Below are 26,972 nucleotides of genomic sequence, written 5' to 3'. Positions count from 1 at the left end.
CAATAAGTATAAAAATGAAGAAATTTCAGCATGAATACTAAAACTAAAATGACTGATCTGTATGTGGAACTAAGATGGGCTCCATGTGCAGAGCAGGGAAAATGATTTTTGTGTTATCGGAGCTTCATCAGCTGCTCAGTTTCCAGCCTGCGTCAGTTTACACGGAAACATCCAGCAGCTGAGTAATGTTCTGATTAAACTATTAACTGATGGAGCGTGACATCACGATTAGGCTGGATATTAATTAAATTTTCATGGCATTTATTAAACTCGTGGCAGCTGTCGTTTAATTCTGTCACACTGTCACGTCGTACAGCCTGTCGGCTGATTTGTTGAACACGACGAGGGATTCGGTTTCCGCTTCGACGCGACAACTTAACGCCGCGCCACTCTCAGCGTGACGCGCGACGTTATGACACGTGTATATTTCATGAATTCAGGAGGCACAGGAACGTTTCCACAAATTACAGCCAGATCAGTAAACTGCAGCTGAGGCATCCATCATTGTTCCAGTATTCAAGAGTTTTCTCCTCGGTACAAACGAAATGTAGGAGCAGTCCAGACCTGTCGTACCAGTCAAGTGAAGATAGTCTGCCACACTTGTTTGACTTCAGCTTTACAATGACTTCATCTGAATGAATTTTGAGTACAAATATGATACTAAAGCAAAATATGGAACTAAAACAGACTCAATGCAAAATTTAAAGTCTCTTTCCCAGATCGTCATCGTCAGGGCTGCCAATTTACTGATGTTATAAGTTTATGAGCATTTTTCGGCACAGGAACCTGAATATTTCATCAGCACCTTGCAAATCTCCCACTGGGGATCAACAAAGAACCTTTAACCTTTAATAACATGTCATCTTTTATTTGTTGATTATATTTTGTATTAATAAATCTGAAGCTGCAAAGTAACTAGTAACTAAAGCTATTAAATAAATGTAGCGGAGTAAAAAGCAAAATATCCTCGACTGAAATGAAGAGAAATAGAAGTATAAAGTAGCAAAAAATGGAAATACTCAAGTGAAGTCAGAGTACTTCAAAACTCAGTGCTAATGTACTAATGTTGAGTAAAAAAATCACAGCTGTGGCAACCACTAAGAATGTGTCTGCTTGATGTAGAAACTGCATCGTTTACATCCTGCGACGTTCTTAAGTCTGCGACGTGTTCACTGTCACCACAGGTGTACGTACATTTGAGCGCTGAGGTGTTTACTTGCTGCTGGAGCTTCATACTGAGGATTTAACTCCAACATATACAAACACACACACACACACACACACACACACACACACACACACACACACACACACACACACACACACACACACACGGATAAACAACATGTTTATCCTTTATATGTGCAAAGAGTGTGTGTGTGTGTGTGTTTGTTTGTTTGTGTCTTACCTGTTGAGATGTGTGATGATGTATTTGAAGACCTGGTAGTTGACAGGGGGAAACTTCTTCACGATTTCTCTGAGGACCTGCAGACGCTCCATGTAGTCCACGATTTCTGACACACACACACACACACACACACACACACACACACACACACACACAGGGAGAGAAGACAGAAGGCGTTTTACATTTTACACACACTCTCTCTTGGGAACGGAAATTATACTCTCTGGAAAACAAAAGGCTGTATGGCTGCCAAGAGCAGCTCCCACGCTCTGCACAAACAAACACGTATGTATGTACGCGTGCACGCGCACACGCACGCACACACACACACACACACACACACACACACACACACACACACACACACACACACACACACACACACACACACACACACACACGCACACGCACACGCACACACACACCAGCACTAAGCCTTGTGGGCAGAAACAATACTACCTTGCATCACGTCTTACTCTGCACTGGTTGAAAACAAAACAGTTTTTTCAGACTATGAAAATAATCACGTTTGCATTTTATTGTAGAGATTTTAAAAAAGCCACAGCAGCATGAAGGAGGTGATTGTAGGCTGAGCTGTTATTATTCAGTTACAGGCCTGAGCAGACCAGAAACACAACACAAGGAACCCTTACTGTTCTACTGACCTTCAGCTTGGGGCGATGTGCACCCACCGGGCACGTCATTATTGATAGTGCAGTTCTGCCGTAAACCCTGCGAAGCTCATAATGTTCAGTCCTGTTGACGCCGTGTGTAAATTTAATGTTTATTACTGAGGTCACAGCAATATATTTAGACTTTTTCCTGTCTGTATACATACATGGTGCAGTCCAGTACAACACCATCCTTGACTTTTCCCTCAGCGCGAAAAAAAGAAAGAAAAAAAAAGGCAGAATTTAACACCTCAATGACGATTATAGGAATTTAATAAAGCAGAATTTATGCCAAAACAGTTGTATTGCCTTAAATCGTACACGTGTATTTTTATAGCTTTTTTTTTTTCTGTGATGTTCAATATTTTAATGTTTTTTTTTCCTTTCATGTAAGTGACAATTTTATTTTTGATATACGTCTATTTGACATACGTGATGTGTTGCTGTCTGTGGGCTCCTATTACTACTGTTTCTGCAATGTATGTACTTTCACCTCTAAACATTTTGACCTAATGCAGATTTGACAGGGATCACAAAATGTTGTCTATCTAATCACCCTGTAACGTGAGGTCATGAATGTCATAAATTCCAGGACTTTTCAAAGACTTTCCAGAATTTAAACACAGAACTTCCATGACCTAAAAACTGTTCTTCCTTATGGGCTTGTTCAAGTTGTTTGTTACTCCCGCTCCAGCTAAGCTGATGACATCAGTTAAAATGTTTCCAAGTGCCTCACACTGCAGCTGTTTCCTTAATTTAGAATTTATTGATTCTTTTCAATCAACTAATCAAATCATCAAATCTCCAAACTGTCAAGAACACTGACAAATGCACACGAAAAGCCCCCAGGGCCTTAAGTCATGTCTTCAAACTGCATATTCTGTCTGAGAATATATTTCATTTAAAGTGATGATTAAATGGAGAACCGCAGCAAATCCTCACATTCGAAAGACTGGATTTAGCAAAGATTTTTTTACTAGATAAATAACTTTCATACCTCAACCTTCAGACCTTTTTTCTGCAAATCTACGGATCGGTTACTGGATTTATGAGTGAGATAAGAAAAGATAAAATACACATAGTCAGAGCTCTTCTGAATGATTTCCTGACTAAGTAAAAAAAAGTGACTGATGCTGAAATCTGAAGAATGAAACGATAAAAATGGTAAAGAAGCTTCTGCTGAGACGGGGATAATCTGATCTTTAAAAAAAAACATGAAAAGTCTTGAGTGAAAGCAAAAAAAAAAAACAAAACCAAACAAGCAAACTAAATACAGATCTTGCTGTATTCCTGAAGCGCAGACCATCTATGAAGTTCCTCGATAATCCACGTCCTCTCCAGAGAGCCCAGCGCTTTCCCGCCAGCGCTGGCTCGTTGGAGCAGAAACGCTCCACTGGGTTATTAAATATTTAAGGAGCAGATGTGAAGTAAGAGTTTCTACCTTTGGACTGTCACAGCAAAGCTACTTTAACACAACCCTGACCTTCTTTCCCTGTTTTGAATATTATCCAGGATATTCCAGATGTTCCAGGACCGGCAGGAAGCCTTTTACATTTTCAGGCTCAAGTTTCCAGCTGTACACCTAACGGCACGCAGATTTAATCGTCACGTACACTATCCATCATTTTAACGAGAAGCCAGCGGCAGCCTTTGACCCTCTAATGACTATAAGAGGTCAGGGGTCATTAATCCATGCTGCCAAATCTCCGCATTACCAAGAAATATTACAGGGAGAAACAGTTTACCACAGGACCAATGTAACGCTTTAATCCCCCTTTTTTTAAATGTATATCAGTGTGATGGCAAAACACACCGCTGTCTACACTGGCGACCCACAATGCCATAGGTTCAATAAGGTGATAAAAATACAAAAGGATGAGTTTAGATTAAGTTGCGATGATCCCGACCGGGAGAGGAAGCAGCTACCGCAGGGAGTGTTGTTACAGAAAGAAAAATTAAATAAATGAGAAAAAACTCTGACAGCATCAATAAAAACATGCTGAATAGAAACTTACCACTGAATGAACATATAAATGAATGAATGTAAAATTCAGGAAAGCAAGCAAAAAAAAACAAAACCAAACAAGCAAACTAAATACAGATCTTGCTGTATTCCTGAAGCGCAGACCATCTATGAAGTTCCTCGATAATCCACGTCCTCTCCAGAGAGCCCAGCGCTTTCCCGCCAGCGCTGGCTCGTTGGAGCAGAAACGCTCCACTGGGTTATTAAATATTTAAGGAGCAGATGTGAAGTAAGAGTTTCTACCTTTGGACTGTCACAGCAAAGCTACTTTAACACAACCCTGACCTTCTTTCCCTGTTTTGAATATTATCCAGGATATTCCAGATGTTCCAGGACCGGCAGGAAGCCTTTTACATTTTCAGGCTCAAGTTTCCAGCTGTACACCTAACGGCACGCAGATTTAATCGTCACGTACACTATCCATCATTTTAACGAGAAGCCAGCGGCAGCCTTTGACCCTCTAATGACTATAAGAGGTCAGGGGTCATTAATCCATGCTGCCAAATCTCCGCATTACCAAGAAATATTACAGGGAGAAACAGTTTACCACAGGACCAATGTAACGCTTTAATCCCCCTTTTTTTAAATGTATATCAGTGTGATGGTAAAACACACCGCTGTCTACACTGGCGACCCACAATGCCATAGGTTCAATAAGGTGATAAAAATACAAAAGGATGAGTTTAGATTAAGTTGCGATGATCCCGGCCGGGAGAGGAAGCAGCTACCGCAGGGAGTGTTGTTACAGAAAGAAAAATTAAATAAATGAGAAAAAACTCTGACGTCGATGCCTATTTATTCTGAATGGAAAACGATGATGTTCCCGCCCAAACGGCGCATTGAAATCATCCATCACATAGTAAATTTGTGTGTGCACGACTATGGTAAGTGCAGCAGGTCAAAGACAAACAAAAAGCAAAAAGCTGAGTGAACTAAAACTAGCCAGTAAAGAAACAAAGATTAGGAAAAAGTCCTAATTTGTGTAGGAGAAATGTGTGTGTTTCTTTTCCCCGTCTTCTTAATCCCCCTGAAACCCCGAAGACTTATTTTGCGACCCCTGTGGTGCCACCACTGGTTTAGATTAGACCTTATTAAGTAGTTTAAACAAATCTCTAGATATAAAAGTAACTGGTTAAAATCCACTGTTACATCTCTCAATACTGCAACAGTAAAGACTATTCTTCTGCATTGACTGTTAAAGATTGCTTTACCTATCTGGGACTGAAGATTTAAACCACAAAACCAAAAATTATCAAAGACAATTCCGACAGTACCACTTCTGCTATTAAAACGTGTCTTCACAGGGTCACACCATATCTAACGTAAAAGTTAGTTAAATTTAAAAAATGTACCACGGTGTAATTCTCAATTTTTTATGGTTCCCTTACCTCCACGTCCAGACTACTTGAAGACAGCACCATCGCTGATATCCCATTTTATATACTTTATATTTTACAAAGGTAAACATTCTGGAATCAGCTTAAAAACACTACAGGGACCAAAACACTCAGGTGGCCTTGCAGCTTCTGACCTTTTCGGTTAAGAGCAATCCGCACCTGGTTGGATCCAGTCTCTAAACACCCGTGGCGTTCCAATCAGGTCTCTCTGGTCAAACCCCACAGACTCCGAGGTCTGACGTATACAGGAACGTATCTTGAGACCATTGTCTTAAAATTCAGAGATTTAGTACTGAACTCACTTGAGGCATGGAGCCCGGTGGAGCGATTTATGAATATTTCATACGAGTAATACGAGCGAGCGCAGCTGGAAAAAAAAAAAAGAAAAGCAGCAATTCATGTCATTTTTCCTGCAATTCACCAGGATTCCCCCAAGACATTGTTTAACAGAGGTGTTAAACCACTGACATGCTGAGGTATCTCATCACATCACCAATTTAGTTTGTTAGATGGCGGCCTCAAGAACAGCCACATTCATTATAGATGTGGCATCTACAGTTTAGTTTTTTTTTTTTTTCCTGAAGGCCCATGTTTGATTTCTTTGAAATGTATCAATATTTTACAGTGTTAGCTGAGGAGGTCTTTGTTTGAGGCGAGGGGAGTCAGCATTCGATATAAAACACTGCATGAAAACCCGTCAGCAGTTCACACACACAGTGTCTCACCTACAAAAATCCATTTTTCTCCCGTGATGACGCTGATGCGGCACGTGCTCAGAGCTGATGGAGGGTCAACTCCGGTATCGAACATCCTAACGCACAGATCTGAAAGATCTTTCGTCAGCACATCATGTTAAGCCTGAACCTGAGACTGCTAACGTGACAAACCAGCACACAGGTCAAACCTGCGTATTCTCATTTAGCTACGGCCGAAACGTTAGAACCCCGATGTCCTACCGGGGCTTTTACTGACGCCTGAAAGAGACTGTCAAACACCGAACGGTGACAGTAGACAGAGTGTAGCGCTGTGGTGACTGGAGAGAGACCACAGCAGGGAAAGAGAAATAGAAGGGAGGAGGCGGAGGAGATGTGCTGAGAGAGGGAGAGAGGCAGAGGAATGGAGAGAAGGAAAGTGAAGGTTAAAGCAAGATGAAAACAAAAAAAGCGAGCGAAGGACACGGAGAGGACACTGGCAAGACAAGATAAAGAGAGAAAGGGAAAGTAAGAGAGGAAGCAGGAGAGTTCCTGCTGCATTTTATTCATTTTCCATAGAAGAGGAACCAGCAACGCTTCTCTCTCCCAGTCTCACAAACTTACTCAAGTGTGTGTGTGCATGGACAGTGTGATGTCTTTTTACACGTCTCGTCTGTATTTTTGGCTCATTAATCTGCTGTCGTCAGCCTGGTGGTTTCAGCATTCAGTATCGCTAATATACAACCTACACACATGCACGCGCACACACGCGCACGCACGCACGCACGCACGCACACACAGAGCTTTCTGTCACATCATACACTCTTAAGAGGCTTTTTTTCAGCCCCAGGATACTGTCAGACATCTAAACTCTGCCCTCCCACTGTGTGTGTGTGTGTGTGCGTGTGCTTGCGTTAACTTGACTAGATTTCTGCAGAATTGAAGACAGCAGTTATAATAGACAAAAGTACGTGTGTGTGTATTTTTCCTTTTGTGTTTTTAATTATGTTTCTATACACAGAACTGTAGAAATGTTTAGATTCTTCTCCATAATCAAACCGATCAGGAGGCGTCTGACTGGTCCCAGATTCATTCTGCAGCACGACAACGAGCCCAGACACACAGCCAGAGTCATAAAGAACTGTCTTCAGAGACCAGGAGAACCAGGAGTCCTGAGGCAGATGGTCTGGCACCCACAAAGACCTCGTCTCAACATCATGGAGTCAGTTTTGGTTCACATGAAGAGACAGGAGACACTGAGACGGACTGAACCCACAGAGGAACTGTGGCGCGTTCTCCAAGACGCTGGAACAACCCACCTGCCGAGTACCTGAAAACTGTGTGCAGGTGCACCGAGGAGACCCGGTGCTGGTTTAAAGGCAACGGCCGGGTCACAGCAAATACCGATCTGATTTAGGTTTTTTCTATTTACTGCAATTTGTAGGAGGTCAACTGATAAATAAAGTGTTCATGGCATTATTTTTGAAAATATCCTCTCTTTACTTTTCATTGGTCTAAGTATTCAATGGGTGTCAAGCCTACATCTCCAAACTTTTAGTTAAAGAAACCGTTCAACATTTTGGTCACTGCTCCCAGCCAGGAAACAGTCCAGCACATAACCCCCTGAAAAACCACAAATTGGAGTTTTTACATATCAGTTTTTGTATGGATTGGACAAATGAGATATAATGTGTTAATAATTGAGCTTGTAGGGGGATTTTGTTACTTTTGCACAGAGCCAGGCCAGTTTCCAGTCTTTATGCATAGCTGTAGCTATATACTATATTTAGCATATGGAGGTGAGAGTGGTTTTGTTTGTCTCATCTATCTCTCGGCAAGAAAAGCAAAGGAGCACGTTTCCCAAAGTGTTAGACCAGTGCTTTGACTAAAGGTCCAGTGAACTTGGAAATAACCTTCTCCGTGTTGCCTTTGTGCCAAAAGTGTAATTTAATGTGTTTTCATCGACTTCCCGACCTTTTCTACTGAGCCTGGCAGGTACCAGGAGGATTTTTTTCATTTTATCCTCATAAATCAGTAACTCATGGCTCGGCTATTTTCCGTCACCTGAAAAGAGTGTGCCAAAACGGTGTGTGTGTGTGTGTGTGTGTGTGTGTGTGTGTGCGTGCGTGTTTATTCTTACTTGCGGCCTCCACCAGCTCTGGGTGCAGGCTGTAGGGGATCAGCGGGTCGGGCAGGTCGGCAAAAAAAGCCTTCAGAGCTCCGGCAGCGGCATTCACCGCCACGTCCATAGCCACAAAGTCGATACTGTGATCTACAGGAAAAAGAAGAAAGAAAAGAGGGGGAGAGAAAGAGAAATGGAGTCAGCAGCAGATTCACAAGGTCACTTGGTTTTTGACATTTGCCTAAAGCTAAATCCTGCAGTTACTTTTCACGTTTGTTATCTGCTGTTTCGCGGCAGCTTCAGCTACAGTATGCCATTGGTTTCATCCTCTGCAGAGAAAACAGGAAAACAGCTCCACCCAGACGGAGCTGCTGGACAAATATGATCAAACTCGCTGTGTCTAAACTCTCTCTACAGGACCTCACGTACCTATAATTCTCCAGTCCAAAACCAAACTCCTCAAATTCTCCTTTAACAGTGTTTGTTATTCTTTCTGGCAGGAGACATGTAGCTTTTCTTTCAAGGAAATCCCTACTTTCCCTATGATAAGTACATAATTCTTATCTTTGATGTAATTCTTTGCAGGAAACTTCCTGGAAAATTATTGAGAAACTGCAGATCTGTAAAACAAAGCTTTTCCAATATAAATAAACTTTATTTTTCATTCTGTAAAAGAAAAAGGATCAGGGGCAAGGAAAAATGTATTACATACACCCCTTCTTAAATGAACAAATAACATGGACACAGATGGCTTGTCAATGCTTTCAACAACCTTTTTCCAACAGCACAACACACTCCTGTACAAAACAATCCCATAAAGATAAATATTATTCCTTCTGTTCATGTAATCCAGTCGTTCAATCCCTATTCAATTTCTTAACCTGAACATAATTTAAAGCATCTATAATCCAAATTTTTACAATAATACATTAATAATATTGGACTTAGATTGGTCAGGCGGAAACAAACACCACTCCGAATGATCGTGTTGCTCCGTAACTGCTGGATGTGTAAATAGCCAACTGTTTGCTGACAAGTTCACCTTATCGACTTAGAAGATGATGATATGTCAATGTTTTGCTGACAACTTATTTCTGCTGCCCCGCAGTGGCCTAAATAAATAAATGAATAAATAAATAAATAAATAAATAAATAAGTCGATGCAGGTTTAAGAAACAAAATTTCAAGCCATGCCCCAGCGAATTCCAATATTTGACTCCAAATGCATACAAACATCATGACACTTGTGCTTTAATGTAGTACAAGCGAGATAGACAGCTGGATTAAACGAATGAAGACTCAATTTTAACAAAAAATCTCAGGTGAACTTCTTAAAATGTGACGACCAGGAGGAGTAACTAGCTTACGCGGCAGCCCTGCCTCATCTCGGCCCAATGACAGAGCGAGAACCCAGCAAACTGATGAGCTAACAGCTGAGCGTTAGTTTGGCTACAATATCCTTCCTTAGACCACATACGGTGCACACGGACAGAGACGGACGATAAAATTTACGCCACACAGACCCTCACAGCCACGGAGATGTGAAAAGTATAAACCGCCTCTGACGCCAAGCCCTGTTACATCCAAGTTAAGACCAGGTATGGAACCGAGTCTCAGATCTGGGACCGACAGCACATTTCGATCCATCCAGATGATAATGCCTCAATCTGAAAGGATATCAAAGAGCTTGCGAATAGCTGTGTTGCGGCAGCGAAGCTCACAGCTGAGCTTTGTGTCTGAGCAGGAGAACAGAGCTCCTCTCTGATCACAGCTAACAGAGGTTATCATCAGTCTGTCTGGGGGCACAGAGGCCTGAGTGTTTCACTGGTGGAGCAGCAGGGCTGGAACACAATACACGTCCAGTTCAAACAACCATTTTTCTGCTCTGTTTTTCCTGTCGGGAGAGAAGGGAAGCTCCAGCTTCATCACTTCAGTCTGAGTTTTCATTTTTTTTTTTTTTTTTTTTTAAAGATATTATGGTTTTATTCAGCCAGAAAAAACTCAGAAACAGTTTGGGTCATCTCTTCAGTCTGGAGCTGGAAATATTTACTCACATATCAAACTGGTGTCAGCTTTCTCATAAATACCAACTAAAAATACTTTATAATGATGGCTCATAAAAGAGAAAAAAAAAAAAACCTCTTACTAGAGATAGAGGATGAGAAAGAAATATTTATCGCTTCCTGTTTTGACACACTGTAATGGCCAAATGACGACAGGAAGGAGGAGAAAGAGGGAGGAGAAAAGAGAGAGAAAGAGGACAGAGCCCCGAGGTAACACGACAGCTGTCACACTGAATCTGACAGACTGCCAACACACACGCAGTCCCCCAGAAATACTCTCAAGGAAGTAAATAGATGGGTGGGGAGGCAATGAGGAAGGAGATAGAAACAACAGGAAGTGCACGAGTGAATAAAAAGAGGACAGAGGAGCAGGGAAAACAGGGGAGGAGACAAGGGAACGAAATGAGGAAAGAAAGAAGATATTGAAGAAAAGATTGATAAACAAGGAAGACGAGGTACGTAAAAATCAAGAGAGAGAACTATAGATGAGGAAGGAGGGGCAATAAGAAGAAAAAAAAAAAAAGAGGAGCTGTTGTTTAGTAAAGCCTATTAATAAACAACCAACAAATGAAGCTTCAGCCCAAACTGTTAATGAAGCGGAGCCACAGTGACCCCAAATTCACCGCAACCGTGCTGTTCCCCAAGCAACTTCATTTCAATCTCCAACCACTACTCCCTCTTATCGACGGAGGAGCTAACTGGCTCTAATGACGCGCGTTTCACGGACAGACGTTGTTGAGCTGCAGCGTGAAAGAACCGCAGCAAGATGCATGTGCAGAGTCTAAACGGGAGTTAATGACCGGACAAAGACGCCCACGGTGAGTCGTGAGTGGAAACCCTCCGGGGAGTAACTCAGAATGTACTTCGCAGGTTTGCTCAGCACTTGCACAGAGTCAACCGGGAGCTCAGCGACGCTCAGGGGTCTGAGTCATTCCTTGCCACCTACTGCAGTGGTTGAGCGCGTTTTCTGGGAAGTCTTTAAGACATTTATTAAAAGGTCACTAAAGCCATAGATATGACATTTAGTTGTCTACATCGTTAGATCCACAGGAGGAGGAAAGGTACACCCAAGACATATCACCAACAGGTCTCTCTTTGTTAACTGTTTGGGCTACTTCTGGGTTAGTAAGTACTGAGTTAGTGGTGCCCAAACTTTTGCACATGCCAAAATTACTGTTTTTTTTTTTTTTCCCATTATTAAGTTTACAAAATAAAAAGTAACACAGATCAACATTTGAAGAAGGGCTATTTTTAATGCATGTTTGCTGCAGGGAATGTATTTACTTCTGTTCACTTCAAAAAATGAAAAATAAAAAGATGGAATTTGCCTGACTTTTGCATACAACCGTGGTAACATAGAGCATGTGGGTAAACAAAAAGAGCGGAAATACATAAGCAGACAGCCGCACTTGTTTCCCCAGTTACTGAAATCAAACTCTGCGCGAACGCAATAGACCAAAGAGGAAAATGATGAGCGAATGAATACATTAATATGTAAATGAGGAAGCCGGCACTATTCAATAGCTCCTTAAAAGTAGCCGTCATTATTCTGCCAAACTTAGCGAGCGAGGTTGACTCTTCATTTCGAGCGTTGAATCATTTTGAGGTGAGTGTTAATGCGCCATGGGGACATTCTGAAGCTACTCAACCATCCAACACGGAAATATTTTTCCATTCCTGTTTGTTTTTCTTGTTTCCGTTTGATTTTAGTAGGTTCTGTTGGAGGTTTTGCTGGAGATCCCATTAAGCTTTGGCTTTGGCCCCTGTGCTTAACGTCTTAAGCACAGTGTTGCCATGGAGCCAGTGAGTTCGCTGTGGGCTGAGACTGGATTTGTTTACATTTTGTCAAATATGTAGTACGGGAAGTCATGCTAAATGAGCAACCAGCAGTTTCTTCACTTGATAGTGGAAATTTTTTTTTTCGAATTTTATCATTACGAGGTAAGATGTGAATTTACGGGGGCGCTGGGGGTAAAAACATTGAAAGGGTGTAGCTGTAACTGTTACTATTTAAGACATACGGTGCAAACGTTTGCATTAAATCATACACTTTCACACCATTTTGTAAAGGTAGATGGTTCCCTCTTTATTTTCAGGGTGTTCCGGTTTATTTGTTAAGTTTATTTGAAAGTGAAGACACAAACTGATCAACAATAAAGAGGAGGAGGAGAAAAAATAATGCAATCAATAATCAACATGAGACTGTAAAAAAAACCCAACAACAACAACAACAACAACAACAACAACAACAACAACAACAACAAAAAACAAACAACCTCATTTCAGTCTAGTCTCGGTTTTTCAGCGCCTGGCTGTAAAATCACTGGTACTGCTGACCGTGTGCTAGTGATTTCTGCCTGTGGTGACTTTATTTATTCTAACAGCCGGTTTGGCAGCTGACCAACCATCATGTGCAGGTTTGACTCTGCTCCATGTGTTTCTCTTTAAGCACTTCTGCTGCGTGGTCAGATTTAGATTCAGTCAGCTAGAGTTTTCTCTGTGGGTAGAATTTATTGCACGCATCACACAAACGCTGCTTGATTGGTAACATGTTTCCAAAGGAACTCCTGAGTTCTTACACAGCACGTTCATGGGAAAATAATTTAAAATCACTATCTGTGAAAATAACGAGAACCATCGGCCGCTGTGCTTTGAAACTCCAGTTACACATGTGGTCTTTCCTCAGGTTTCTAGGTAGCTGACTATGTATTTATGAGGTTCTGCTGTGAGCATGTGCCCGTGCAGGTGTTTGCTTGAGTGTTTTACCTTGATCAAACTGTTTCTGGATGTTGTCCTGGTCCGTCTTGTTCCCACTGACGCGATACAGGCCTTCTGTCGTCAGACCTGCAAACACAAACAAAAGACGACTTCAATTACAGCTTTGACCGACTTCATTCAACTGGAATTTAGGAAGTGTTACACAAAAAAGTGCGTTCAAGTGCTGAATGAAAATAGCTGGGCACACAGGAGCAGTGTAACAGGTTTTATCTAATGTGGTTCTCTCTAACCACATGCTGAGATTTTTTTTTCGGATTGGTTTTTTAGGTTGAATGCTGCACAACTTCCATACAGTCAATTTCAGAAAAACAAGGCATTTCTCAGGACTTTCTCTTTCTAGGTTTCAACAGCCTCTAAAACAGTATTCAGTGCTTATCATTGCTAACTTGGGCTTTTTCCTCAACAAATTCTGAATACAAACATGAATACAAAAACTAACATAAAAAAATGCTAAAAATGATGTTTTTATTACTTATGTTTATTCCACTTCTTTTTTTTAAGCAGAGGAACAAAAAGAAAGGTACCATCGCCAGGCACCAACACATCTACATCACAATCACTGAGAGGTAGAGAGCAAATGTTTACATATCTCTAAATAATACACTTATGATTGTCCACTAAGGGTAGAGCATACAGCAGAAAGACGAAGGCAAAAGACCAAAAGACCATTTTAGCTTAAATGTACCTAACATTTTATTCTATTCTTTTTAAATGCTATTTATGCGTGTGGTTTTACTTTGCCTTGTGTTTATTTTACATCTTGTTTTAATTCCTTTTTACGTCTCATGTGAGGCACTGTGAATTGCCTTGTTCTTGAAAGAAAAATGATTGCTTTCCTGTAGTTGGATGTCTGTAACCATTTAAGACTAACTTCCTTCTGCTGGAGCAAGAAATATTGTGTATATATTTATGTATGTGTGTATATGCATGTGTCTGCATGAGTGTGTATATTCATAACTACCTTTTTATTTATTGTCGGGACTCTGAAGCTTGGTAATAAATTTTGTAAATGTTGCATTCGGAGACAGGTAGGTGTAACAAGCGCTCTAAATCTCAGCCTACACCTTTACAGTCATTAATATAATCTGTTTTTGACATTTAATCATTACTTTGTGTCTGTTTAAGCTCTCAGGTGCGTCTTTTTTTTTTTTAAAGACCAAAATAAATTTCAATTTTAATTCTTTTTAGCAGGTATCACACATAAAATAACATACATACCAACGGAATCTCGTCCAAAACATAGCAGTGGTTTGCCTCAACAACAACTAGAGTTTCTCCAGCACATGTGCTTAGATTTACTGGTAATTCAACAATCAACAGAGCTGTAAAAAACATTTTTTTTTTAAATATTTGTTTCTTGTGTACAAATGGACATTTTGACCTGATGCTGGTGCTACAAGAAAGGTCTGAGAGGTCACCGAAAAAAATCAAGGTTAATCCACAGAGAAACTACTGTCAGTTTTAGGCCAACAGTTGTCTACAGCAACAGTAATGACAACAGACAAACAGTAAATCAACAATTCAATTGTTTTGTTTTCAGTCTTAAGCAGGTCTGAGAGCAGCATTTGTTAGGAATCTGACCAAAAATATCCCAACCAGCTGGCACCTGACAGCTGATCTCAGACCAGCACATATGGAGACAGAGTGCCTTAATTAGAGCTATAGTGTGTGTTCTGGCTGCAGGGTTGAACACAGAACACACACAAACAATCTAACCATTCAGGCTTCACAAGGTCATCCACATTGCAGCATAGGTGTGTGTGTGTGAGCGTGTGTGAGCGTGTGTGTGTGAGCGTGTGTGTGAGCGTGTGTGTGAGCGTGTGTTAGCATGTGTGTGTGTGTGTGTGTTGTGTCCCTGCAGAGGCAGTTAAGCAAAGAAAGTATTATGTAAATTTAGCTTTAAGGGATTCAAGTAAATCGTGTCAAGTGTGAGGGATAGTGTGTTCTTGTATGTGTGTTTGTGTGTGTGTCCCCATTGGTATCTGTGTGTTTATCTGTGCCTGTTGGTGTCTTCACGTGCATTTTTGAACGTGTGTGTGTCTGTGTGCGTGAGTGTGTTTGGTTGTTGAGTCAGGTATAAAAAATTGACAGAAATCTGAAGAAAGCAGTGTTTTCGCTAAGTGACCTCAGTCGAAGCAGGAACCCACTTGACCTAATTTGTGCAAGCACATGTGCGTCAGAATCAGAATCAGACAAACTTTATTGATCGCCCAGTGAAATTGCTTGTGTGTGTGTGTGTGTGTGTGTGTGTGTGTGTGTGTGTGTGTGTGTGTGTTCTGGCAGCGACCCACACAGGCAGCAAAATATTTAAGGTCAGAAAGCAGAGTGGGTGAAAAGCTTTAGCGCTGTGGTTCTACATTAAATATGTTTAGATTACTATATTTGTGAGGACCTACTTGTATCTCCACCCTTGACAACCCAGAGCTTTGAACTTCAGCCTGATGAAACACTGACAACACAATAATTACACGGCAAAGCAACACCTTGTTCAAATATTCAAACCCATTGTGACTGAGCCTCTGAGTCACAGCGATGTAACTTTTCTGCAGACTCTGGTTGCTCCTCATCTGCTTCTTCACACTTAGCACAACTGAAGTCGGCAATGACACATCGGAGTTTCACGTTGCACAGAAAAACTGAACACTGAGACGTCAAACCACAAACCACAGAAACATCCAGCACGAAGCCGATTCCTGATGTGGAATTTTAATGGTTGAGATCACGAAATGAGCTGAAAATGGATCAAATAGAAATAAGAGCTGGACTGTTTTTTCTGTACTAAGGTTATAACAGTATGGAATTTGTGGTATTAATAGTGATGGCGATTATATTATTATTATTATGTAGAATTTAATTGTACAATAAGGGATAAACTACAGCTGACAATATACGTCAGTGTTTCCCAACTTGGGAGAGGGCTCCTAAGATAAATCGGATGGTTATAAAAAAAAAAAGAAAAAAGAGAAACTTTAACTTAATACTTTTACAGTATATGTGTTTTTTGATACTTTCACCTCTTAAGGCCTTTAAATAGTCTTCAAATGAAACAATCCAAGAATGACAAATCAATCCTTGGTTGCTGAGTTGAATAGAGTGTACATTCCTATTTACTTTTGCACCTAACCTCACCAACATCGGTCTTGTAGAGCCGGGAGGAGTATTTCCTCTACGACAGCCAAGATGGGTCAAAGCCTGTCCTCTTTGCCCGTCGGGGCCTGACTTTCAGACGTTCCGGGTCGACGTCTGTCCATCTCTGGTTTCAGAGAGATTTATAACACTTGTTCGAAAGCTTTTATTGCACTTAACATGACGAGATGTCATCCTCTTCCTCGTCTCTGCTCTGCTCCACTCCCTGTGTTGTGCTGCACTTGAATGTTTCTTGTATTTCTTTTTTTTTTTTATGGTATGAGTAACAGAGTTGACTTGTGTGAGTTTCCAATCTAACCCGATGAACTACTGTGAGCGTTAGAAGAGGAAATCTTAAGTTAAATATGGTGAGAATTATTATGAAGTTGGCACTTCAAAAAGTGGAAAATTGTTATTTCATGGAAAACAGCTCAGTGTCAGTGGGTGTAACTAAAAAGTCAGACACAAACGTGTACTTCTACCTGCTCAAATTGCCTTTATCTCCATAACTAGCAGCTCATTGTTTAAAACCGAAGATCGACCCCACACTGACCTGCTTCACTGGGAAATATATCACATTAAGGAAGTAGTCTTGTTTTTAACTTCAAAGCCTTGACTTGGCAGAAGCTGGTCTATAAAAATCAGCTGATAACAATCAGTGAACAAACCATTCAGGTTTATGTAGAGTTATTTTCCACTATTTACCAATTGAAGCCCATTTCCCGCAGTGTGTACCAGCTGGTCAGGTAACAGTTGCTTAACACAAGCAGTTCATATTTGAACGAAATGTCACAACCCTATACATCTCGCTGTCCTTGTGAGGACATCTGACTCTCAACAGGATGTAACGCACACACACACACACACACACACACACACACACACACACACACACACACACACACACACACACACACACACACACACACACACACACACACACACACACACACACAACAGACCTAAGGGGAAAGGAAGTTAACAGTGGAGCTCATGTTTGCATGTTGGGATCTGATAAGACTCGTTGGTGATATGATCTAATATCCTGATAGACACACACACACACACACACACAAAGTTATTGTATCACAGTTTCTCCAATCAATCTCCATCTTTCTATCTCTATCTTATCTCAAAGCTGTTTCACTGCCTCTCAGTCTTTCTTTCTGTCTGTGTGTCTCGCTCTGTCTGTGTCTCTCTGCTCATTGGCCAACTGCCACAGTTATTTTATCACCATGACAACCGTCTGCTTTGGGAGGGGACAGGATTCCAGTTCAGTAAGTGAAAATCAATCATCGGCTATTTATAACTCTTATTTTACCGGTCAGGGACACGCACAAGTAAACACACACACCGATAGACGTGTTTCTCTCTGTATCTGTCAGGGCCACTCATTCCCTAACTCTAACTCTAACCTTAACCATCACAACTAAATGTCTACCCCCAACCACAACCCTAACCCTAACCATCACAACTAAATGTCTAACCCCAACCACAACCCTAACCTTAACCATCACAACTATATGCATAAACAGTCCTTGGACCAGCCAAAATATCCATACAATGCAGAAATGTCCGCTCTGCGATTCCTTAAAAAAGGAACTTGTAACTATTCTGCGTCTTAACTCAAAAACATTTTCTGAGTTTATTCCTTCAATAATGCAAAAAAAATAAAAAATAAAGTATGACTTGTTTCTAAAAAAAAATGAAATACATAAATCCTACATTGTTCAACACATAGAGATAACTGCAAACAGTCATTGCTTCGAGGATGAGATCTAAACACATTCTTTAAAAAAAAGTTTAATAAACCCTGCTGTTGTTTAGAGCCTCATTTAAAGAGATTTGAAAACTAAAAGCAGCAGTTCACCATTTCTGTCAAACCAACATCTGTGTTAGAGTGTTGGTGACTCTTGACCTGAGCAGTTAGATAATGACATGTCTGAGGGAGGAGTTTACTTGTCCTCATAATTAGACAAACTGAGCACAAATGTTCGATGTTAAACACGTTATTCCCATTAAGATAATGACTTCAAGGTGTTGACACGACAGGCCTGACAGCACGGAGATAATCAAATTAAAGATAAAGCGGCTGAGCGCGACAAACACAGTTTACATGGTGGCGTTGTGAACAGTTATTTTCAGATCACCCACAGACTGTCTACCTACACACTGGAACAAGAAACTTCTTTATATTGCAAGTCAACAGTGTTAATTCACTGTATCACAGGTTAACCTGCCAGTGTTTTTTAATCAGTCCACTCCGTGTCGCTACATGATGTGGAGTCTTTGATGTTTCGCACTGCGTACTGGTACTGTGTACCAAAATATGTCTGCAGGATTGAGTGTCAAAAGTACAGAGGGTTGGAATCAAATGCTTAGTCTGATTCTTATATATTTTTAATTTTGTGATCAGAATATTTCCTAATATAAATTTAGGAAACTTTAAATCTTTAATTTTAGAGTATATTTCATTTAGACACAGTTAAATGTGGTGATGTTCTATAGTTTTCTCATTGTCATCAAATCCTATGAAAATCCCCAAACTAATAAATGTATCCTGTGTGTATTCAGAGCCTGATATATCTTATTCCTCTGCGCCATAGAGCTCCATTGTTTCCAAAAACTATTAAAAACATCAGTGAGTGAGCTGCCAAAACTACTTGCAAGAATGGATTAATCCGCCACTGAAAATAGTCCCCAGCAAGTCACTTTTTTCTCCTGTTTATTTGATTAAAAACTCCAGTGACCAGCTGTTTCAGGAAAAGACTGAGCCTTTTCGTACCGTGTTGGCACTGAAATGAGAAATATTTTAACTATACACAGCCTTGCAGTCATTATATTTTGTCTATTAATTTTGCTGCAGTTTATCTTGATCTTAAGATAAATCAAAGTAACTAGCTTTTTATTTATAAAGTTATGTTTCTGTTGAGTTTTTGCAACATAAATTTTAAATTATCTGAAAAGACAGATAGCACTCAGGGGTCCTAGATGAAAGAACTTTGTTTATTGTGTTTTTGAGTGAGCTGCCCCTCTAATATTCTGAATATAAACATTATTCTGGATGAAAGAATTTTGGTTTGGCTCTTGAATATAAATAAAACAAAAGAGTAAAGATTTGCTTTATCTTACTGAACGTATGGCAATAACTGTTAGTAGTGAGTTATTTTGTCAATTCTGAACCCACCGAAAACGCACGCACTAGACAGTGTTGGTTCATCCCCACAATAAACACGATCTGCTCCTCCGGTTTGGTATCAGCAGATCCCAGCCCACATGTTCCACTTTCTCATATCCACGACAGTTATGTCTTATCCCACTCATTATACATTGGATATGTTCTGACTCCTATAAGGAAGATGAATGTGCAGGTAAAAGCGCTCGTTTTCCCAGAGGAGACAGAATGCGGCTATTCCCACAATCCTCGGGCTGAGAAACGAGTTGAGCTCCCTGGTCTGGAAGTCATTCTGCTGCCGATACTCTCCTCCACCGAGACAGAGAGAGAGAAAGAGAAAGAGAAAGAGTCTGTGTGTGTGTGTGTGTGTGTGTGTGTGTGTGTGTGTGTGTGTGTGTGTGTGTGTGTGCACGTGAATGAGAGAGAGGGGAAAAAACACAAAGAAAGTGCTCACCTTAGGTCATTAGTTCCATACATATAAAGCTGTGGTCTTTCTCTGACGGTTGCATGACAACGCACGCACGCAGCACGCACGCACGCACACACGCACGCACACACGCACACACACACGCACACACACACGCACACACACACACACACACGCACACACACACACGCACACACACACAATTGAGGTTGTGGTCTGGTGGAGTCATCAGTTTCTCCATCGGTGTGTTAATTTAATGACTGGCCCTCCGCACAACCATGAGTCAATATAAATCAATACAAAGGCTGAGAGGAGGGTGAGTGTGTGTGTGTGTGTGCGTGAGTATGATTTAATATCTGGGCACCTTGGGTAATGAGATCCATACACACACACACACACACAGTCTCAGCAGACAACAGGCCCACAGCTGCAGCCTGCGCTCAGACTGAGATCTTTACAACAGGACAGCAGCTCTCGGAGTGTGTTAATACTGAGATCCCCACTGCTCAATCACTATTTGATCAAATTTCCAATTTCTCTATGTGTTTGTACTGAATGACAAGTGTGTGTCTGGTTCTCTACGCTGCTTTCAGAGGCAGACAGCAGTTTCTCTGGAGTCGTGTTTTAACGCTACAAAAGTGAAACGTAAATTGAAAACCTAACAAGTAGGGCTGCAAGTAGACTGCACGTGCAGCAGGCCAAGTTTCAGCAGATGCTGTCTCATGTTACTGGATCGTAATTTCTGTCTTGACATTGGCCAGAGACACAAATCAGCTTGCACAAACACTGAGACTACAAGACAGCCTAGGAAAGTCTGAGACGAGGAGGGAAGATCAGCACGGCAACTGAAAGGGAAATTCCCCTGAATGTACACATCGAGATCAGTTTACTAGTCACAGGGAGTATCACTCAGCCTGTGAAAACAGTTGTGTAACGTCTTCCGTAGCTCTGGAGGAGCTACGTCAAAATAATGTGAGTCATGTCAATCAGGGTTATCTTGGCTCCGGCTCTGAGACTACAAAATTATAACAGAAAACCTGCATTACAAAATGGATTAGAGGGGTTTAAAAGACATGGGTTCAGCTGCCAGGGAGAGTCTGGAAAAATAAAGCTATCAGGTTGCATTGTGGGAATTGTAGGATCTAAAATTCTTAAGCTTGACCAGGGACTAAAAGCCAGGATATCTGTGTCTGCTTTATAGATTTTGGACCTTTTTTCTTAATCCCTCTCTTCTGAATCCCCCAGCCTCATGGAAGTGTAATGTTAGATCACTAGAGTCCACCTATAGTCTGTCCAATGGCCAAAAACAACAAGCATCTACTTTGAAAAAAACATCCTAATTAGGGGTCGACACATATGGTTTTTTCACGACCGCTTTTGATACCGATTATTAGTGTAAAAAAAAAAAAAAGGAGGCCAACAACTGATATGCATTTGCAATAAAAATGAAGATCTTGGTGTCAAAATGAAGAAGAACACAAACTCCAACACAAAACTAGTGCTACTGAAAAGGTTACATTTAGTTTATAACAAAGTGACTAAAATAACTAAAATAAAAAATGATTAAAGTAAACAATAAATCAAAAAGTCATTTCAGTAGCAAAGACGACAGAAAATGTTGATTCAAATGTTACAGCAAGAAGCAGTGGAGCAAAAACTACAGAGTATTTTCTTAGCGGACCTATATTGTAAGCAGGCAGAGGAAATAAATCTGTTTTCGCCAGTATTTAAGTCAGCCAGCATAATACTTATCGGCAAAAAGACAGAAAAGAAGGAATAATAGAAAAAGAGTTAAAGGCAGACTGCTATGCAGATGATATGGAGCGATATGTTTTCTATTTTTTTCTGCTTCTGCTGTGTAAATGTCTCATTTACATCTTGTCTACCTGAATGTGAGCATCATTTTTTCCATGTCTATGTTTTATTCCTGGGGAGAAATGAAGGAGAGGCGAGGAGAGGAGAGGAGACTGTCAGCAGGCTCCTGCAGCAGGGAGGAGGTGGAGGAAGTTGAGCAGCTAAACCCTCCATTAACATAAACACCATCATCTCCTCCTCCTCTCTCATCACCTCCCTCTGTGCTTGTTCATTTGGTATGTGCCTCCTCTCTCTTTCACATCTCCCTCTCCTCGTCTCTTGGTATCTGCTATTAGCTCAATTGTCAGTTTCAGTTTCAATTCGCTTTATAGGTAATAATGACACGTAAATGCACGTGTGTTGCCAAAACATACAATGGAAAATAATGAATAAAGTAAAGAAAGAAAGCAAAGGTGATATGTTAGTTATATGAAGAAAAAAAAGACTGAACTTTAAAGAAAAGCTAATTATGTCGTGTCTATCACCCCTACTTTGTTCGTAAGGTGTGTGTTCATACAGTACAGTTGGGACATTCACCTCTGCATGATTCTTTTTGCACACAGGCCAAAACCAAAACCTGCTTATCTGCTTTTAAGATAAACTTTACCATGAGACGAGCCCGGCGCCTCTTAGCTACCCTTGCACTGTCATACTTTCTGTGGTTGTTTCATCATAAATTGTACTTTAATTATTATGAAAACACATCATTATTAACAGTTGTTATTATCAAAAGCAGCTTTACAAAGTGGCCTAACATTTCATGTCTATAAAACCACCTTTTTCTTAATGTTGTGTCCATTTGCATAAAACCATGTTACGGTTTCATTCAGAAGCAAATGTCACAGAAGAGCAATAACGTTTAAATGTCATCACCATCCATTTAGGCTTCATTGTAAATGCACATTTTATAACTGGTTATTAGTTCTAACTAGTAAATAATGATGATACTCTTAGCCAGTATCTCAGTACTTTTCAAGTTGCTTAAAAAAAAAAAAAAAGATATAAAAGGTGACATATAAGATAAATAATACAAAAATTAAATAAAATTTCCAGAGATGGAATTAGAGAAATCTCTGACAGTGACGACCTGCTGTTTAAATGTAAACGAAAGTCTGACATCGCTGTTAGACTCATTTACATTTAATATTGTGCATCTCCAACGCCGTCTTAAATAAATTAAGACACACACACAGACACACACACAGACACAGACACACACAACTACACGACTGACCTCTCCACAGTCCAGGTTCCCAGTCTGAGCTGTTGTAAACTCTGACTGTCTATACGTGTTCCCGTGTGTGTCTGTCTGTGTCTGTCTGTGTGTGTTGACAGTAGGACAGATGTCCAGCTTTCAAGACGCGACAAAAGCAGCCACAACACACACACACACACACACACACACACACACACACACACACACACACACACACACACACACACACACACACACACACACACACACACACACAAACACACACACACGCACACACTAATTTCTAATGTAACAGAGACAGATGGGCCAGTATTATAAATAGAGCTGTTGGGCTGCAGCTACCTAGCTACTGCTCTATTTACTCACATACACAAACAGAAACACACACACACACTTGTTCACTTCGTGTTTTGTCCTTTTTAATTCAATTTTTTCCCTCTGATAATCTCTCTGTCCTGCTGCAGGATATGATTAACTACAATAAGGCCTACTAAATTATATTTTAACACAAACACTCACATATGCAAGGAAATGATGGCAATTACAGTCATCTATTTTTTGAAGTTTCTGTAGGCGATCCTTTTATCCACTGATGAGGTTAATATGAAAGGCCGTATTTGGTAAAAAAAAATAAATAAAATAAATAACTTCAGAAAAGTTGGTTAGAATATTGTATATTTTGTATATATGATCACTTATTCTGTTGTAAATCTCTGTAATCCCTTGGAGTAAACATGGTATTTGAAAATCAATTTTAAAAGATGACAGCAATGTTGTTTTATATACTTTCTATTTATGGTTCATATATAAGTTAAAGCATGTGACAATTGATCATTGGACTGTTTATAAGGAACCTAGAAAACAACCAAACACATTGGCCGAGATAGCCACAAACGGTTAGTTTTGTATTTTAAGCACCTTTCAGGTAACCTGAGGAAACTTTATGTACAAAAAAAAGCAAAATGACTACATCAAATGAGAAAGATTGGCTGAAAAGATGAGTCTTTGGTCTAAACTTAAAAACAGAAATAGACTCAGAAGTGCAGCAAACAAACAAGCGGACATTTAACAAAATAAAAATAGGGTGGCTTATTCCTTTAAAGTAAGGTGTTATGACAAGGGGTGTGACAAAACCTTCAGCTTCACGACAAGTTCTACTACAACCGTAGGTTGGGACCTTTCAACGGTGTCAACATTAATGAGTCAGTTGTACAACACGCACGTGTCACTACTTCGGTGTCGCATTCTGTTACATACACACACACGACTGAACACACACACTGCAATTTTAGTGGCTTATTGTGCTCGCTATCCCACACACACACACACACACACACACACACACACACACACACACACACACACACACACACACACACACACACACACACACACACACACACACACACACACACACACACACACACACACACACTCTCAGCCTTTATTTTTGGTATGGCTAAGTGACGACACAGGGGAGAAGAGGATGGAGAGAGGATAATGAGACAAGGTGGGGAGGTTGGAAGAGAGAATGGAGAAAGAGAGGGATAAGATGATGAAGTGGGTGACTGAAAAGGAGGGGAGGATGCAAGAAGAGAGGACGAAGGCAGAGAGGAGGAGGAGGAGGCGATGGAAGAGAAATATGAGAGGCTGGAGAGAGAGGAAAAGACAGGATTCAGAAACAGAGGGAATGAAGGATGAAGAGAGAAAGAGAGAAGAGGAGAGAGATGTGGTAAAACTGAGGCTAATAGAGGAGGGGGGTGGAAGAAGAGGATGAAGGAAGAAAGGAGGAGGAGAGGAAGAAGAGGGAAGAAATGAGAGGCTGGAGGGAGAGGAAAAAAAGGGGGTCGGAGAAAGAGAGGGATACTATGATGAAGAGAGAAAGAAGGGATAAGGGTGGAAGACGGGGATGGAGGGAAACTGGCAGGATGAGGGAGAAATTAAGGTGAGGGAGAAAGGAGGAGGAGATGACGGAAGAAGAGACAATGAGGGAGAGGAGAAAATAATGAAGGAGAGAAGTGAAAAGAGAAAGACAAAGAAAAAAAAGAGGACAGAATAAAGAGGAAACAGAGAAGAGGACAGAGACCGAAAGAGTCAGCACCTTATGTTCTATAACATGGCCGACTAAACGCCCTCCAGAGACCTTCATCAAAGACACAGCATCATCAGAAATACACATGACCGATGCTGCTGAGTGTGTGTGCGCGTGTTTACATGTTAAGCCTGCAGCAAAGTGCTCTGTGAGGTCAGTGTCTCTTCTCAGAAAGGCAACAGACCGGCATGTCTGTCACAGCAGGTCTTCAAAATCCACTTAGCACTATTCCATTTTCAGCTCCCGCTCAGCTGCTGAAGGACTATTTCACTTTCCTTGCTCGTTTCTCCATTCTGAATCCCTTTAAAGGCAATTCTGGATGTTTTTCAATCAGTGTTTTTCTTTCCCCTTTTCCATTTAGATCTGAAAACACTCCATCGCTGTGCCTGAAAAGCTGACGAACAAATTTTGGAAAAAATTCAAGCAATTGCGGATGTGTCTTATGTAAGGCCACAATCGTAACCCAATTAAAAACATAAAAAACTGCCAGTTCTAGTCGTAAGTAGGACTGCAAATAACAGTTATTTTCATTATCGATTACTCTGCCTGTTATTTTCTCAATTAAACAATTAATAGTCTATACATGTGAAAAAAATTCTGTCTTCGATTTGCTTTTTTTATGCGAAAGAAAGTTGAAAACCCAAAGTTGTTCCATTTTCTGTCATATATGACAAAGAAAAGCTGAACACAGAGAAATTTTAGCCTTTCTGTTTGAAAAATAACTGAAACCATTAATTTATCAATATAGTTGCTCATTAATTTTCTGTCGGTCAACAACTCGATTTATCGTTGCAGCTCCAGTCGTAAAACATACATATTGTTTCTTTCTAATCATTTACCAACAGGATGTGAGATAAAAAGCACATGTACCCTAATGCAACAGTCAGGGGCTGAGCAGAAACTCCAGTCACACTGAGACTAAAAGGTTGTGTTCAACAGACGATCTCACCCACTGCTGATCCCATCTGGATCAAAGTTGGGAACGATCATTCAAAGCATTCAAAATGACACTGATCGATGAGAACTGCAGTTACAGCTGAAAACAAGTCGACATTTCCCCCCTGGTCGGCTGAGACGAGGCAGACGATACTAGTGATCCGGGACATTTTTACTGCTGTCTTGTTAACAGCAAGAAACTGAGTAATTGTGGCATTTAAGAGTTTATTTTGGGTATTTTAATTTCTGCTGAATGTCCAAAAAGTATAAAACTGAATGCACACATCCTGTCAAATTCAACACAAAGACAATTTTTGTATTTTTCAAAACAGAGTGAACTGAACATGTACAAAGTTTCACCATAATATCAGTTATATTAACACTTATTGAATAACTTTTACTGGTATGCAGTAATCCATCAGTATCAGATGTAATTATTTACAGTTACATTCATATTCCTGTTATATTTAACATTCAAAATGCCTTTTGCTGTGAAAAGAAATTCAATATACTTTCACTAAAGTTGGCTTAAGAGAAACTCTGATTTCGTATTCAGAATTCTGAAAGTTAGAGTCTAGAGTTTAGCCTATATTATCCTGTACGAGACTGAAAATAACCTTAGTAGAGGTCAGAGGTGAGAAAATACATTTGTATTGTGTAATTTCAGTGTAGGGCTGCAACTAACAGTTTTTTTTAACGATTAATCTACCCAATATTTTCTCGAATAATCGGATAATCATTAAGTCTGTAAAATGCCAATATAAAATTGTGAAAAATGTCCTTCCCAGTTGCTCAGAGCCTAAGGTGAGGTCTTCACATGTCTCGCTTTGTCCCAACAACAGTCCAAAACCCATAGATATTCAATTTACAATGATATAAAACAGAGAAAACCAGGAAATTTTCATGGTATTTTTGCTTGAAAAATTACTTAAAAGATTAGTCGATCATCAGCATAGTTGCAGATTATTTTTCTGTCGATCAACTGATCAATT

General features: G+C 40.4%; 1 protein-coding gene across 3 annotated transcripts in view; it reads right to left on the bottom strand.

The window, feature by feature from the left end:
- Positions 1 to 26,972, bottom strand: part of arhgap5 (Rho GTPase activating protein 5) — a 59,484-nt gene that overhangs the window by 5,852 nt on the left and 26,660 nt on the right. For all 3 annotated transcript variants that reach the window (XM_040137266.1, XM_040137267.1, XM_040137268.1), the window contains exons 4-6: positions 13,143 to 13,220; positions 8,332 to 8,463; positions 1,409 to 1,514 (exon numbers count right to left, since the gene is read on the bottom strand). In XM_040137266.1, the coding sequence (XP_039993200.1) occupies positions 1,409 to 1,514; positions 8,332 to 8,463; positions 13,143 to 13,220 (316 nt within the window). The remainder of the gene's footprint in view (positions 1 to 1,408; positions 1,515 to 8,331; positions 8,464 to 13,142; positions 13,221 to 26,972) is intronic.

The sequence above is a fragment of the Xiphias gladius genome, chromosome 10 (assembly GCF_016859285.1).
Source record: "Xiphias gladius isolate SHS-SW01 ecotype Sanya breed wild chromosome 10, ASM1685928v1, whole genome shotgun sequence".
Classification (NCBI taxonomy): domain Eukaryota; kingdom Metazoa; phylum Chordata; class Actinopteri; order Istiophoriformes; family Xiphiidae; genus Xiphias; species Xiphias gladius.
Note: the sequence above shows the minus strand (reverse complement) of the source record. Positions and strands in the feature narration are given on the sequence as shown.